General features: G+C 37.5%; 1 protein-coding gene across 4 annotated transcripts in view; it reads right to left on the bottom strand.

Moving 5' to 3' along the window:
• Positions 1–1,854: 1,854 nt before the first annotated feature.
• Ddx58 (DExD/H-box helicase 58) overlaps positions 1,855–17,437 on the bottom strand; it is a 53,055-nt gene continuing 37,472 nt past the window's right edge. For 3 of the 4 annotated variants that reach the window (XM_015492463.2, XM_015492466.2, XM_015492467.2), the window contains 5 exons: positions 16,500–16,590; positions 11,986–12,153; positions 10,748–10,899; positions 6,439–6,582; positions 1,855–4,369 (listed from right to left, as the gene is read on the bottom strand). In XM_015492463.2, the coding sequence (XP_015347949.1) occupies positions 4,061–4,369; positions 6,439–6,582; positions 10,748–10,899; positions 11,986–12,153; positions 16,500–16,590 (864 nt within the window). In that variant the 3' untranslated portion in view covers positions 1,855–4,060. The remainder of the gene's footprint in view (positions 4,370–6,438; positions 6,583–10,747; positions 10,900–11,985; positions 12,154–16,499; positions 16,591–17,437) is intronic. The other variant, XM_015492464.2, reaches the window with a different exon arrangement.

Raw genomic sequence — 17,437 nt, 5'->3', positions numbered from 1 at the left:
TGGTTAACCCATTTAGAGATTCTGGGTAGGCTATCTGGAGTGGTCTGTGGGTGGGATTGCTACTGGAGTCCTTGGCTGATTAGCCTGGTATCTAGATCAGCAGGTAGATGAGTCAGGTTGGATTCAAAGTGTGGGTCCACTGGACTGCAAGAACTGGCCTCTGTCCACAGGAGCTAACCTGGACCTGGGGTGAGCCTTGAGCCTGAATCACTGTAGTATGCTGACTGGCTTGAGCCCTACATTTGCAGGGGTAGTCCTAGATCTGCACCATTTTTCTCAAGTAGGTCTAGATGCTGGCTCCACTGGAGCCTTGAGCCACAGGGATTGGCTAGTGCCAGGATATGAGTGAGACCTGGAATTGTGGGTACTGACCTGATGCCTAAAATCACTAGGCAGGGTTGGCATGGAAACTGGGTCCATGAGGACTGTTCTGGAACTGAGTTCACAGGGTCAGTCCTGGAGTGCAGCTTGTCCCCACTAGGGTCTGCTGGAGCCAGCCTCATGTGTAGCACTGCAGGTCAGCAGGGCTAAGACATGCAATTATGATGCTAGTCTGGTGCTAGGGCCATCCTGACTCTGAGGTGGGCCTGGAACCAGAATGAATGGCATGGGAATGGGCCTAGAAACAGTCTACCAGACAAGCTTTGAGTCTGGGACACAGCCCTGCCCCGCACTGGGTTTTGCTTTGGCAAGCCTAGTGTTGGAGTCCAAGGCAAAGCCAGTGCTCACTTCCCTTCCCTAGCCCCAAGCTTAGGGTACCTCGCACTATGCTGCCTAAGATTGAGGGAGAAGTGGCACAGGTGAGGTAAAGCACTTCTTAACCTTTTTCAGTGCATCTGTACTTCTGTGCCACGTCTAGGTGATGTAAATATCCCACTTGGTAGCCTTAGCTCTTAGGACAGTGTTTTTGTGTGTGGACAGTTGTTCAAATGGATGTTTCTGTGGGAGGACGAGCATGGAAATTCACATTCCACTGTCCTGCTCAAGTTTCATTATTTCTTGATATGTGACATTATGGTTTCAGAGTCAGTGTATTTGGGAGACAGTGTTAGATAGGTCTTAATTATTAAAGAATTGACAGTGACAATGACAGTGTATGTTGTAGGTCACTGAGGGAAAGGGTGGCAACAAATGGTACAGAAACCTACCTGACCATAGAATACATTCTTCAGAGAATCTCATGGCACTGTGTTCCACAGAATGCACCCGAGGAAATACTGGCTTCTGCTTTGTTATTTGAAATTCAGTTAATATAGAATCTGTTTTAAGTACAGGAATCAGTTTACTGACGTTGTTGCACAATCAGGGCTTTGAAAGATTCCATTTCAGGGTGAAAGCATCATAGTGTCAGCACCAGCTAGAATCATGGAGATAACAAGGTGGTAGAACACATTTATCTGAACCACCTGAAGAACTTACAGAAATACACATGGCTAGACACCCTGCTAGGACACTATATTGGGGACTGGGATTATGTCCATGAAAAAGACTCCCTGGTTGGCTCTCAAATGCAGACTTTGATCAAGAAATCCAATGACAGCAATGACCTATTTCTTCATTCAATACATATTAACCAAGTGCCTATTCTGTTCTCAGGTCTATGCCTGACAATGGCTTGATTCCATATAAAAGTCAAATGAGGAAATTCTAAGTTTTTGTTTCAGCTTTAGTCTGAAGAGAGGACTATTTGCCTTCCATCTAAATTAAATGTTAAAAGTATTTTTCTCTTCTGAATAACATTTCTAGTAGATATTTAATATATCCTGTTGAAGTTCCTAAATAGTAATAGCGAAGAATAGTAATTACATATAAAGATCCTAATAGTGAAAAATGAAAAAATCAGCTCTCAACAAATTGTTTTAAATAATCTTTTTATTGCATCTAAGAATACTATTATAGTAACCATTGTTAAGCAATTAATTGTGTGTGTGTGTGTGTGTGTGTGTGTGTGTGTGTGTGTGTGTCGTGTATTTTTCTTATATTTTAATTAAAAGCTGTCACTAACCCTGACAGTTTGGGGTTATCCTTGTTCTACAAAGAGCCTATGTAACTGGCAAGTTTACTTGACTACTTGCCAGCACTACTGCTGAAATGGAAAGTAAAGCTGCCATACTGTAAAGTAAAGCTGCCGTAATGTGTTATCCTATTAATCTCCAGGGTTCATCTGGGTAATTTCCAAATAGCCTTCAGATATAAATATGTCTTACTTGAAAAGGTCATGTCATCACATGTGCTGAACATATTACTAACCTTTTGTGCTCTCTGGAATTTTGTTTAGGTCATTTAATGATCGTAATGAACTACAACCAACCAATCTGAATCTGTTTTGGGGTGATACTTAAATTACTATAGATCCTACCCAGAACTAAACACAAGACAAAAATAAAATAAACCCAGGCACTGTTACCATGTCTGGAAAACCCCAAACTAAGCTCTCTGAAGCATCAGAAAACCTTGCTAAAAGACACAGGAATGCCATGTGAGTACATATTCTAATTTTTTAAAGTAACAAGAACAGCAAAATTGAACCATTTCCACAGTAGCAACCAAGGGGCTTAACTGAGGACAGATAAACCAAGTGTTAAGCATCAATCTCTATTAATGAAAAATGGCTTGAGATGACTATTCCAAAGGAAGAATGGCATGAGTTAAGAGAACAAATTAAATGAGCAAGTAAACAACTTCTTAGGAAGCATTGTATCCCTGATGTGCCCTCACCACTAAAAAATGGACTACTATAGAATTTTATGATTACCATGCCACACATTGCTATTAAGAAAACATGAGGATATGTAACTTGTACTTGTGTAGGTATATACTGAACCCTTGGAATCATCTACACTTAAGGTATCAGCAAAGAAGAAGCAATAAAAATGCTTTTATTTTTATAAAAAAAATAGAAAGGCAGAAGCCAAGGGAAATTTTCAAGAAAAGAATAAGACAGCCAAATGCAACAAAGAAGTCAAAAGGACTAAGAAATGGCCATGTGATTTGGCAACCAGAGTCACTGGCAGCCTTGAAAAGAACAGCAGATTAAGGGGAGAAGCCAGTTTACAGTGGTTAAGGAAAGGGGGATAGGGATATGGAAAACCTTTCAGCATCCCATTCATTTATTTAGCTCAGTGTGTATGGCGTTGGTACATTGTATGCATTGGCAGTGGTTCTGAAAAGGATAGAACCGAATTTGTTTTAGATTTTTTTGTTTTAATTAGTTATACATGACAGTATAATGCATTTATGCACTTTGATATACATAGATGGGATATAATTTCTCACTTTTCTGAGTGTACATATTGTAGAATCATATTGGTCATGCAGTCACATATATACATAAAATAATAATATCTGTTTCGTTCTACTATCTTTGCTATCCCACATCCCCTTCTCTTCCCTTCCTTCCCTTCCCTCTACCTAATCTAAGGTAATGCTGTTCTTCTCTAGTGCCCCCCACCTTAATGTGAATTAGCATCTGCATATTAGAGAAAAACATTTGACCTTTGGTTTTTCAGGATTGGCTCATTTTGCTTAGCATGATATTCTCCAACTCCATCCATTTACTGTAAATGCCATAATTTCATACTTCTTTAAAGCTGAGTAATAGTCTATTGAATATATATATCACATTTTCTTTATCCATTCATCTATTGAAGGACACCTTGGTTGGTTCCATAGGTTAGCTGTTATGAATTGAGCTGCTATAAACGTTGATGTGGCTGCATCACTGTAGTATGCTGATTTTCAGTCCTTTGGGTGTAGACTGAGGAGTGGGATAGCTGCGTCAAATGGTGGTTCTATTCCAAGTTTTGTGAGGAATCTCCATACTGCTTTCCATAGTGGTTGTGCCTATTTGCAGTCCCACCAGCAATGTATGAGAATTCACTCACATGTGTTTTGCATATACGATGTAGTACAAACTGTTCAAAACCAACAGAAAGTGAAGTTAACTGAAAGTGTGTAATACAGTATAAGCCTTGTGTAAAATACCTTCATAGAGGCACAAGCAATGGGTGATTACCCACAGGGTTAATTTCTTCACTCACCATTCCCTGTAGCTAAAGACTTAGGCCCTGAAGTCATTTGGATATTCTGCAGCATCAAATTGTATCTTCTCAAAATGAAAATCTTTCCACTTTGAGTACCGTGTTTGAACTCCAGTTGCAATATCTTCCACTACAAAACTTTCAATTTTTATGACTGGAATCTCAAATTCCTTATACTTCACGTGGATTCCCCAGTCATGTCTGCAGTTCTCTTTGGCACAGAATATCTTTGCTTTCTTCTCAAAACCCTCATAGCTCTTCGGTCTGGGGTGTGGTTTACTCACAAAGCGTTCCTTAAAGTCATCTCCAACCACAGTGTAATGGCATGTCTAAGATGAATAGTTGGAACAATATAGAAAATGTTAAAAGCAATCCGTAATTGTGATTTAAGATAAAATACTCCACAATAATCTGAGATGAAGAACAGATGGAATCCCACTTATTTCACAGTTTGGAAAAGGAATCACCTGAAGGCCACATTAGGCCTCAAATTAAATGCTACTGGGTACCTCATGAAAAGGAAGATTAAGAAATTTCCAGGAAACCTACCCCCTAAAAGTTCATATTCTGAGTTCAGAAACAAAAGACATAGTTGTTGAAGATCTGTGGAGTGTTAAATTGGTCCATGAAAGGACAGGCACAATCCAAAGGACACATGGAACAACAGCAAAGGATCAGTATGCGCCAGAGAACACCATGGACGGTATGTCCATCGGCCACTCATACAGTCAGCTTTACAATAAACTGCACAGAAACAAATGCAACTCCAACATCTAGTCTTCCAGGAATATAAACTCGAAAATGGCCATTGTCAAGAAAAAAAAAAATCACAAAAAAAAATTGAAGCTAAAAGGACCTTTTACAGCTAAAGAAAGGCAGGGTAACTTAGTATCACTCATAATATGCTTCTCGCCCAAACAGTTGGGCTGCTGAGGTTTAGTTTTCTGAAGACCAAAAGGAATTCTCAAGTAGTAACTCGTCACCTGACTAGCCCAGCCACTCGACGTGCTCTCCATCAGCAGCAAGTTACACTCAATGTTTGTCTTTGGAGACTTTTTAAAAAATTACTTTTATATATATTTTTAGTTGTTGATGTACCTTTATTTTATTCACTTATTTATATACTATGCTGAGATTCAAACCCATGTGCCTCACACATGCTCTGCAAGTGCTCTACCACTGAGTCACAACCCCAGCCCTGTCTTTGGAGATTTTTCTAATCCTTTATTTATAAGGAAAAAAACAACAATAAAAAAACAGAAGGTCGACTTGCAAGTGTCACATTCGAAAAGGAACATTTTGTTTTCATTGGAAAAGTGTTCCATATCCCATAAAGTTTAGAAAATAAAATCGTAGGAAGAAAATAGTCACGGAACTTCATCATCAGAATATAACATTTTGGCATATTTCTTTTAATATCGTTTACAAAGGTACCCGCCCCCCATGGTATTATTGTTTCATGCAACTATAAGAATAGCATATTGGGCTAGGGTTGTAGCTCAGTGGTACAGCATTTGCCTAGCATTGTGAAGCAAAGGGTTCAATTCTCAGCACCACATATAAATAAATAAAGATCCATTGACAACTAAAAACAGATTTTTTAAGATAGCATATTTATAGTTTTGTATCCAGTTTATTTTTTCCACTTTTATTATACTACATAAGCTTCATAATCGTATTTCTAAATAAAAATCTACTTTGGGATAATTTTAGACTTAGAGAAAAGTTGCAAGAAAATTCCTAGAAAATTCTTTGTATACCTTTGACCCAGTTTCCCTAAATGCTAACATACTACAAACCATAAAACTAAGAAACTAATATCTGTATATTGCTATTAGCTAAACTACAGATTTTCTACTAAAATTCTTTATTCTAGGATCTACTTGAGACTACACTGCATTTAGCATAACCATTATTCTGAAGAGCTTCATAATATTTAAAAGACAGTAATTTTTACCTTGACACACAACAACTGTATTTATGGGGCACAGTGAGATAATTCAACACATGAGTACAATGTATAATTATCAAATTAGGGTAATTTGCATTTTCATCTCCTTAAAACATTTATCATTGCTTGGTTGTAAAAAAGATTTATGAAATATTTAATAAATTGTTGTCCCTACTATACTGCAGAACAACAGAATGTATTCCTCCTGACTATACTTTGCACCTGTTATCTAGCCTCTTATGCTCCTCCTCACTACCCTTCCTAGCCCACAATGACCACTAGTCTCTCTACTATATCAACGGTTATAGCTACCACATGAGCAAGATGTTGTATTTTTTAATACATGAACCATAGCAGAAAAAAATAGTAATCTTAACATAAATATTTCATCAAGTTTTAACTTATGCTAAAAATCAACCAGGTGCTCTTATAAAAAAGGCTGCTTACCTCTACCACGCGTACATCAGCCGTGTAACATGCCAAGGTTTTGCACTTTCCACAGAGCAGGTTTTTATTTTTCTTATCAGGGACAGGTTTTGATTTGGGTTGACTATCTCTGATGAATTTATCATGTATCTGTATACTGTGAACCTATGTGCCAAAAGAAGAGCCTCATAAACATAGTCTAATGAACATATGTATAAATAAAAGCGCACGTAAGTACATATATAATCATTCATATACACCTATGAATAGACAATATCTACTTATATTGCTTTGTTTATAAATATCACATGGATATGTTTATTGGCTCTCTTGACTGTTAGTCAATGTTTGTGGCCTCCAATTAGTCTTTCAATTTCTTCTTCAAAGTTGCCATAAAAGGACTAAATATATTCATGAAATAGTCATGTGAACCTCGTTTCACACTTTAGTGACTGGCAAAATTTTAGAAATCCATTCAGATACATAAATTGAACTATACTAAAAAGCTATAGTAACAAAACAGCATGGTATTGGCACCAAAATAGACATGTAGACCAATGGTACAGAATAGAAGACACAGAAACAAACCCACATAAATACAATTATACTAGCCAAAAACACACATTGGGGAAAAGATAGCCTCTTAAACAAATGGTGCTGGGAAAACTGGAAATCCATATGCACCAAAATGAAAATAAACCCCTATCTCTCACCATACAAAAAATTCAACTCAAAGTGGATCAAGGCCCTAGAAATTAGACCAGAGACCCTTTGCCTAATAGAGGAGAAAGTAAGCCCAAATCTTCATCACATCGATATAGGCCCTGACTTCCTTAACAAGACTCCTAAAGCACAATAAATAAAATCAAGAATTAAGAAACGGGATGGACTCAAACTAAAAAGCTTCTTCTCAGCAAAAGAAACAAACAATCATGTGAAGAGAGAGCCTACATTTTGGGAGCAAATTTTTGCCACCCACAGGTCAGAGCTCTAACCTCCAGGATATATAAAGAACTCAAAAAACTTAACACCAAAAAAACAAACAAACTATATTTCTGGAAAATATATTAATAAATGGGCTAAGGAGCTGAACAGACACGTCTCAGAATATGATATACATTCAATCAACAAATATGTGAAAAATTGTTCAACATCTCTAGTAATTAGAAAAATGCAAATCAAAACTACTCTAAGATTTCATCTCACTCTAGTCAGAATGGCAATTATCAAAAATACAGACAACAGTAAGTGTTGGTGAAGATGAGAGGGAAAAGGCACACTCATTTATTGCTTTCTGGTAGGACTGCAAACTGGTGCAACCAATATGGAAAGCAGTATGGAGGTTCCTTAGAAAACTTGGAATGGAACCACCATTTAACCCAGCTATCCCACTCCAAAGGACTTAAAATTAGCATAGTATAGTAATGCAGCCACATCAATGTTTATAGCATCTCAATTCACAATAGATACACTGTAGAAGCAACCTAGATGCCCTTCAATAGATGAATGGATAATGAAACTGTGGTATATATACACAATGGAATTAAAAGAGAATAAAAGTATGGCATTTGCAGGTAGATGTATGGAGTTGGAGAATATCATGCTAAGTGAAGTAAGCCAATCTCAAAAAACCAAAGAATGTTCTCTCTGATTAGATGCTGATCCATAACAGGTGAGGGGGGTATGGAAAAAGGAGAGGCAAAGGAGAGGGAGGCTTGGAGAGGGATATAAATATAAACTCTCTTCTTAAGCATTCAACTGTTTTTTAAATTCACTTATAACTGATGACATTTAATCATATACTAATTAAACTATGTACAATCTCAAGTATTTTAAATGTTAATATTGGCGGTAAATATAGCCCTAATAGGTCAAAGTTATTTATATTATATTTAAAACTAAATAGAAGTCAATAACTGGGTAAAGAGGTTCAAAATAAGTATTAAATCTGAGGTGTGCTGTCCCTCCTCCCCCACACACCCAGGGTTGGAAAGGAAGCCTTGCTCTATGCACTGAGGTGGAGAAAAGCAAAACTCAGGACTCCTGATGGTGGGCAGTCATAGGAACACATCATGTTGGAAGTTCTTCATTCTAAAGAAACTTTCTTTTATGTCCTATCCTCCATGAAGAAGGGAGCTTTCCTCATTTTGCTGTTTTCAGATAACACTTTAATCAGAACAGTTCAAAATACCCTTTATACCTTACTCTTCTACAATGAAACAGGACCAAATCCTGAAGTTTTCACCATGGAGATAAATTCTTGGGTACCTCTGGACTGCCCACATGTTAAGTTGCTGCACAGTAACCAGAGAATCCCACAGGAGCCAGAGTGCTATAGTGATGGCAGGCCGTACACCACAGACCATGGACAATGCAGTGGGGGTGCCAGGAAAGAAAGTGTACAGACTCCCAGCAGATTGCCCAAAAGAGCTCCAGACTTTCTGTTCTCTCTGTTAAAGCTGAAATGCAGGACCACAGTGTTCGAATTCAACCGCAAGCCATCCTTAAATGCCACAAAAGGGAATCTCACCCCAAGAACCACAATTCCTTTTAATTTTAGGAATATAAGATTTTCCTACCTTGTTCTACTAAGCTTTGAAAGCAAAATCTTCCCCCTCTAAACAGAGCAACTAGGCTGGTCATCTATGACAGGACAGAATGGCATCAAGACTCCAGGTTCCCGGCTGCCTCGATCACCAGCTACCAGTGACTCCTGGCTCGACTCATTCTGGGATCCCTTTGGTTTTTTGTTTTTGTTTTTGTTTACTGGTACCAGGCATTGAAACCAGGGGTGCTTAACCACTAAGCTACATCCCCGGTGTTTTCCTTTTTTATGTGTGTTTTGTTTTGTTTGAGACAGGGTCTTATTAAGTTAGGGCCTCACTAATCCCTCTCATTCTTTACCATTTCTGCCTGTCTTAGATATTTCACTGGTTGTCTCCTCATCCCACACCTTGGCTTGGTGTGCCAGCTACCACAAAAAAAAAAGTCTACATCTGGTCCAGTCTCCACTTTTCTCAACAGACATGCTTCTGTCACGAGTGTCTTATTAAGTGGATTGTAACTCAGTGAGAGATAAAAATTATGCCATGGTTATTAAAACTCAATAGGATTTTAAAACATTTATTGACTCAGTGAAACAAAAACTTGTCAGTAAAATTAAGAGTGAAAATGTAGAAAAGGTGGTTTTAGACATATTAGTCTCCAAACTTAAGAAAGAAATGTTTTTCAAATGAGTAAACATTGACATAAAGTTGTGGTTTTATCCAAAAATAATTGTTAATTTGTTTTAAATCATTGCTTCCAAATACTTTTTCTGACATAGAAATTGTGACCTTTTTGCAATTATGGACACTACAGAATTAGTATACTGAGTTGTAAGGTTCATCGTAATGAAGTTTAACTATGCCTCACACCTCTATTTGGTGACAACTCTCATTTTTTGAGCACATATTTTATACCAGGTACTGTGCTAAGTAACACATATTTCTCATTTAATTCTCATGGCTTCCCTAAGAGTTTAAAAAAAAAATTTTCCCACCTTGACATGTAAGGAGATTGATTATTTAAGACAGGGTAGTTGCCTGAGGTCACAATGCAACTGGCAAAACTGAATTTGAAACACTGAGTATTTTCAAAAACTCTTCCCCAGTCCTGCAGTATTCAGTGCTTCTAAGGTTTCTGAGATGAAAATCTCTGCAAAGGGTCTAGAGAAAGTGTGGGTAAGCATGCCTGCATGGCTGTTTCTTCTCCAATCTGATTTCATGTTTCTGTGGTACAAAGGAAATTACAATAAAATGAGGGTTACTACCAAGAGGCTACTCTGAACAAGTGTGCCACTCTAAGGTATATGTTATTGTCCACAGCTACATGTAGGCATTCCAGCATCTGCGCAGTGACCTGTGAGCTCCTCTCAGAGGACTTTGGATGGCAGAGAGATTTCAGGAAGAAACAAAGGAGAGCTGTGTCATGCAGTGTCAGGATGTGGTCCTCAAGAACTGTCCACTTGAAAGAAAATATACCTCTGTTTGCCTTTTAGATATAAAAACAGAACTTCAGTAATTTTAATCTCATTGACCCTAAAATATAACAGATTTAGCTGGGTATGTAGTTCCGTAGTGGAACACTTTCCCTAGCATGTACAAAGCCCCAGGTTCAAACCCCAGCACCACAAACAAAACAGAACAAAATAAAACCCAGTAAATTTAATGTTCACTGTGGAACAAAAACAAACTTACTATTATAACACAAAATTCTGAACAATATGATAAAAGGTACAAACCCTGTTCATGTTTTCTGTTATTTATGGTCAGATGAAAATTTGACTTACTTTTTTTTCAAATTCCGTTTTATCCCATGTCTGAAGTTTTGAAATGGAGTCATTCATCATTTCTTCCTTATACATGTTTATATTTTCTTTTTCAATTACATCAGCATTACTAGTCAGAAGGTAGCATTTGCTACCTCTTGCTCTTCCTCTGCCTATTGGAAAATAAATATTTTATTTGGTGTTTTTGACTTAAAACTCATATATCATGAGAACACAAAAACAAAAGGACAGAGATATTCCTAAAATTTCAACTTTGGTTCACTGAATCCTGCTTTCACCTGCATGTTAAACACATGGATACACCAGGAGCCCACCTCAGGCTAGCTCTCTTAGGTCTCCAATGGCACAGTGTGATTGTATAGCCTTATTATCAGAAATGCCACTTTAAAGATAATTCAATATGAACCCTTCGTATGACTCTGAGCATGATTCTAAGATGATATTGAATAGGTCCTTCCTCAAGAGCCTTTTAGGCAATGACATGTTCACAATCACCAGAACAAAGATAGACATAGAGGGCTATGGGCATTCAAAGATCTTATTCTAGCTGGGAGACTTAGGGACAGGTAAGATGGATGCAGAGGAAGAAGTAAAAATAGTAGCAGTACACTAACGATACTTTCAACAGCAAATGATGAAGTCTGATTGGCTGAAATGGAGAATGAAAGAAGGGGAAGAATGGGAAATAGATTGGAAAGGTGAGTGGGTCCTGGATTTTGAAAACTTGAACATGAAGTGAAATGGGGAAACATTAGAGTTTCTGTACTGGCAGTGACACGCTCAGAGCTGTTTTTCTGGAAAATTAATGTGGTAGTCATAGAAATTGGAAAAAAAGGGAAAAGGAAGTATGCTAGTTGGGAGATTCTCTAGTCCAGGTGGGACAGAACTCTGAAGAATCTCCTCTGGAGCACAGGGAGCCACCAGCCCAGTTAGAAAGATCTACACTGGCCAAGTCTCAAGCCAAGTTGGAATTATCCTTTCACAAATATGTCAGTGTTGGGCAAGTAAGCAGTATCATTATGAACAGAATCACTATAGGGTACAAATTAATGGGTACAACTGTATAAACACCCAATCCAGACCAAACAAAGTCACCATTTAGCCACATACCTGAGTCCCCTGTACCATCAATTGTATACTCAACCTCATTCGGTAGAGGAAATAGGCCAAAATGACAGACAAACACCAAACAAAATACAGTGGGAGCCATATAGGAACTGTATCACAGTTTCTCTCACCTCTGGTTTGGATCATTTTGATGACATTGCCCACGTACTCATACAGGATGACCAGATTGCACTGAGCAATGTCGATGCCTTCATCAGCAACTGAGGTGACAATCAGAATATTATCTTTATCTTCTCTGAATGCATCCAGTGCACACTTCTGTGCTGGGAGGGTCATGCCTGTATCAAGCAGACATTACACAACTCACCAAAGAGGAAACTTTCCACTTGAAAAACTAGCAACTACTTATGGAATACACATTATATGCAAGGTACTATAATAAGTGCTTTATATTCCTGATCTCCCAACAACCATAAGCATTAGGATCTATTCCTATGCCAGTTTTAGAGAGGAAATTTAGAGAGACCTTTAATAGCTGAGACTTTGCGACAACATTAACAGTTCAAATCCCAACTGCGGCATTTACTAGTTGTGTGACTTCAACAATATCATTCCAAAACAAATACCTTTTTGCAAAAATATCAACAACTAACAATAACACCTTTACATGCAAACAGGAATTTACAGCTGACAAAACATTTTCATACTTTTGCACTCACTGGAACTTCACAAGGCCCTTTTAGATGAACAAGGAATTGTGACATGATTCCCCTTTACAGATGAGGGCCTTACAGTTCCAGAGGTATGGTAAACTGACAGGTTAGCAAGCAGTAGTTTCATTTCTTTAACTTATGTTTAATGCCCAAATAGAGTGCCTCCTGGAGTGTTCTTCACTCCCTGCCTTCTGTTGTCTGAGAATTATTCCTCTCACGCTCTGAGGAGTGAAACTCTGGGTAGCTGCAGTTGTATTATGTTTTTCAATCAAAGAGACAGCACTCGCTGTTCACCAATAGTCGTATTGTTTCTCCAGGAAAGAGAAAACACTATCTGTCTATCTGTTCTTCCTCTTGTTGGGCACACAGCTAAAATAGACTTCCTAGCTTCCCCTGCATTTGGAGTGCCTATGACTAATTCTCATTAATGACATACAGACAAAAGCAGTGTATTCCTTTTTCCAAAATTGACCCTAAAAATCATCCATACTCTTGCCATTTCTCCTCAATGGACTAAATAAGGTTATGGTAGAGGAAGTAGAGACACCCTGGGATGATAAATAGCAGCTACTGGGTTGAAATAAGCACTTCAATCATGTTGGGCCACATCCTCCCTCTTGGATTCTGAGATTGGGTTTTGGAGACAGGTAGTAAATTGGGAAGGTATGGGGAGTCTTAAATGAAGAAATGGAGAGAGCAAAAGAAAAAAGAATGTAAAGAAAAAAGAATGAAACAGACATACGGAATCAGGACTTCCCAGTCTCATTTGTAAATGTCTGTGAAGCCTAAGTGCACTTCCTATACAGACCTGAGCATCCTTGTAGCTGGCCCCCATTCTGCTCAGACTAGCTAAGTAGATTTCTATTAACTGGGGAGAAAGAAAGGACCTTGACTAAGATAGCCGCATCTTTCCATGATATCCTATAGCAGTATGATCTTGAAGGCTACATTTAAATTGTCTATATAGACTAAAGTTAGGATGTGGTAATTACCCAGTTCACGTGATCATGGCAACACCAAAAATGGTGAGAAAGAATATGCACACTTGAGTTCAAACTTTACGGGCCCCAAAGACTCATCGGCATTTAAGTTTTAGTGGAATCATCTTCAGATCTCCATTTAATGTTTCATTGAAAAGCCCCACCTCAAGCAAGCAGAGGAAAGTAATATTACCTCCTTTACCTAGCTGGCCATGGGATCCAGTTTGTACAAAGACCATTTTCCAAATTGATTAATTATTTGTAATTCCAAGTCATGAAAACTCAAGTGCAATCGGTTTTATTTGTAGAAATTCACTTAAATTTAATCCCTAATTATTTGATTTTACTTTTGGGTTTCTTTACTCAGATTACTGTTTGTTAAAGATATAAACATACTTTCTATTTCTTTTGAATCTGTGGATTCTCAGTAAAACTGAATCCAAACAAATGAAACAATACATGTGGACCACTCTGTGAGAAGTCTATACGTGAAGTCTATACGTGAAGTCTATATGTGAGAAGCTAATATTGAATCTGTATTAAACACTTGCTATGTGCCAGGCATTTCTAAACCAGGAGTTGGCAACCGTTTTTTATGAAGGGCTTATTAGTAAATATTTTAGGCTTTGTGGACCATGCTGTCATAGCTGCTCGACACTGCCACTGCAGTGTGAAAGCAGCCACAGACAATACATAAATGAACATGACTGTGTTCCAACAAAACTTTTTATAGACACTTAATTTGAATTTCATATCTGCTTCATGTCATGAATAATCTTTTGATTTTTTTCCACCATTTAAAAATGTAAATCTTATTTTTAGCTCAGGAGTCATTCAAAATCAGGCAATAAGCTGTATTTTGCTATTCACATCAACCCTATGAGCTATAATGAATATTATTATTTTTCCATTTGGCAGATGAGGAAAATGAGGCATAGATTAAATAACCTGCTTCTTCACAAAATAGAAAATCAAAAGGCAATAGGAATGGGAATTTGTAAATATTCAGACTTAGCAAACTAAACTGACATTTATCTTCCTCCTGAAGTTTTGTTATAAAAGCTCACGATTTTTCTAGTTTAATAGTAACAAGAAGGGGCTGGGGATGTGGCTCAAGTGGTAGCGCGCTCGCCTGCCATGCGTGTGGCCCGGGTTCGATCCTCAGCACCACATACAAAGATGTTATGTCCGCCAATAACTAAAAAATACATATTAAAAATTCTCTCTCTCTCTCTCTCTCTCTTTCTCTCCTCTCTCTTTAAAAAAAAATAGTAACAAGAAGAAGATAGACCAGAAAAAAAATATTTAGTCAAAATTATCTTCACCCATCTATCCAAATCATCTTAACCTATCTATCCATTTATCAAACATTTATTCAGTAATCATAGATCATGCTTTGTCAGATAGCAGCAAAATGGTTATAGGTTCCACTTTTATCCATAAGGAGCTCACATTTTGTAGGAGGATATAAATAGGAAGCTGTGATTCCATGAGGTGAGCAATGAAACAGGTAGAATGGATGCTGTGGAAATGTAGAAGAAGGGCGCCTCTGTTCATTTTCAGAGGATGGTGGCTGCTTGGGAGAAGAACAACGCCTGGCACAGAGGGAGTTCTAAAGTAAGAATATTTTTGGAGTGCCTACTCAGAAAACTCATGTTGGAATCATTTGCAGAGAACTTTGAATCCCAACCACACTAAGGTGATGCTGTACTTCACTTGATAAGTCACAGTTTCAAAATCTGAATCTACTTTTCATATTCCAAAAGTTTAGAAATTATATGTGGGGAAAGAATAAGAGCAACGACGGAGGACCAAGATGAGGGGATGATGAGAAGTTGCTTACTACAAACAATACTCAATAAGAAGAGCAGAGTGAGAGCCCGTTATTGCGGGTGACGAAATAGTCTCTAGAGGGTGGGTAGCACCGCTGTGAAGAGGTCAGAATGAGAGCTGGCCATCTAGGACCTTCTCAGATGGTAACAGAGAAGCCTTTCATCCTTTGACCACCCTAGCTAGACTTCAGGATTGTCACCTTTGACTGTTTTTATACCATAATATATATAATATATATAAAAGCTATATGTCAACAGTTTAAATAATAATAATAATACAGAATATTTATATTTTCAGTTAATCTTAAATTTGTTGAATCAGAGTTTAACGAAAGGGATACATTCAACCAGTATTTGGAAAACAACTTTGGCTCTGTTGGTTGGACATATGAGAAGAAGCAACTGTCTACCAGCAAAGAGACAAGTGTTTGAGGTGTTTGTGCAGTGTGATGGCCTTCTAATTCACCAACTGGGTGAAACTGAACTACAGTTCCCAGTTACTCATCTAGGTGCTGCTGAGAAGGGATTTTGCAGATGTGATTAAAATCCACAATCAGTTGGATTTAACTTAAACTAAAAGGGAGTTCATTCTAGGTGGGCCTGACCTATTCAGGTGAACTTTTTAAAGGGAACAGGATGGGAAGCAATGAGCTCAGCCCTCTCTGAGCCCAGGGACTTCAAATAGTTCATGCTTGCAGGATTTAAACCTGATTCTGATCTTCCCTTCCTGTCTGCCTGCCCTACAGATCTCAGACTTGCTTGCCAACCCAATTGTATAAGCCAATTCCTTCTGTGACATTTCTCATGGCTCTAAGTTTTCATTCTATTTTTTATTTTTTATAATCACCTACAGAGACAATGCAAATACTAATTTTAAAAAGCTACTATGTGACTGTATTTCAAAGTTGTAAAACATTTATTAAATCTTAAGAGTATTTTCTTGCAAAATACTCTAAGACAAACAACAACAAAGAAATCTCTAGGTTATGCATAGGTATATGTACACATAAAAATACACATACACATACCATATATATGTATAATGTCCTACTGGTTTTGCTTCTCTGAACCCTGATAGAAGCATTTAAAAAGAATTTATGTGTATTAGGTATTTTATATAGATAGTATACTAAATCTGATTTACTACATATATAAGTACCTGTATTCTGATTTGTTCTGCCACGACCAGTCAATACACCAGGTTTTAGAAAGTTGAGTGCAGCATTTTCTTTAATCCATTTCTTTAAAGCCTAAAAATGAAAAGTATCGGTTAGAAACTACTTGTAAACTCTCTTTATTAATTCAATATTGAAATATATATTTATATAAACAAAAAAGATTTATAGTATACAGATGGATATCAGACTGACAAACCTTGAAATCCATGCAATAATACAGACTAGTGGTATAGATTTTTGTGACCTATCTGGTTAAATTGCCAAGATATATCTTAAGCAAAAAAAGTAAAGTTCAAAATAGTGGGTACAGAGAATTAATAAGTGAGTTCAGCAAAACTGCAGGACACAAAAATCAATATACACAAATCAATTGTGCTTCTACATACTACAAATAATTAGAATTTGAAAAAAAATGTTAAAAGTACCGTTCATAATAATGTAACCAAAAGTAATACCTAGGTAAAAGTCTAACAAAATACAAGCAGAGTCTCTATGTTGAAAATGACAAAACATTGGTAAAACAAATAAAGAAAACAGTGGTAGCCTCTAAGGTAGTGCTCAGTGACTTCCATCTCCTAAATTCAAATCCTCAACTTGAGAGTGAATTTCACTTAATAATTTACTTCTAAGAAGTACAGTAGACATGATGAGATACAAATTCAAAAAAGAATTTATAAAATGAATGTGGCTTCCAAATCAGGCCTTCTTTCTCTCAACCTCTCTTGGGTCACTCACTCTAGGGAAAGCCAGCTGCCGTGTTGTGAGGCAGCCTGGTGGAGAGACCCACATGAGTAAACTTGGAAGCACATCTTTTAAGCCTGTCAATAGCCATGATAAGGAAGCTCAGAAGTTGATCTTCCCCTCAAGATGACTGAAATCACGGCCAACACCTTGACTGCATTCTACAAGAGACCTTGAG

Source organism: Marmota marmota, unplaced genomic scaffold (assembly GCF_001458135.2).
Source record: "Marmota marmota marmota unplaced genomic scaffold, marMar, whole genome shotgun sequence".
NCBI lineage: Eukaryota > Metazoa > Chordata > Mammalia > Rodentia > Sciuridae > Marmota > Marmota marmota.
Note: the sequence above shows the minus strand (reverse complement) of the source record. Positions and strands in the feature narration are given on the sequence as shown.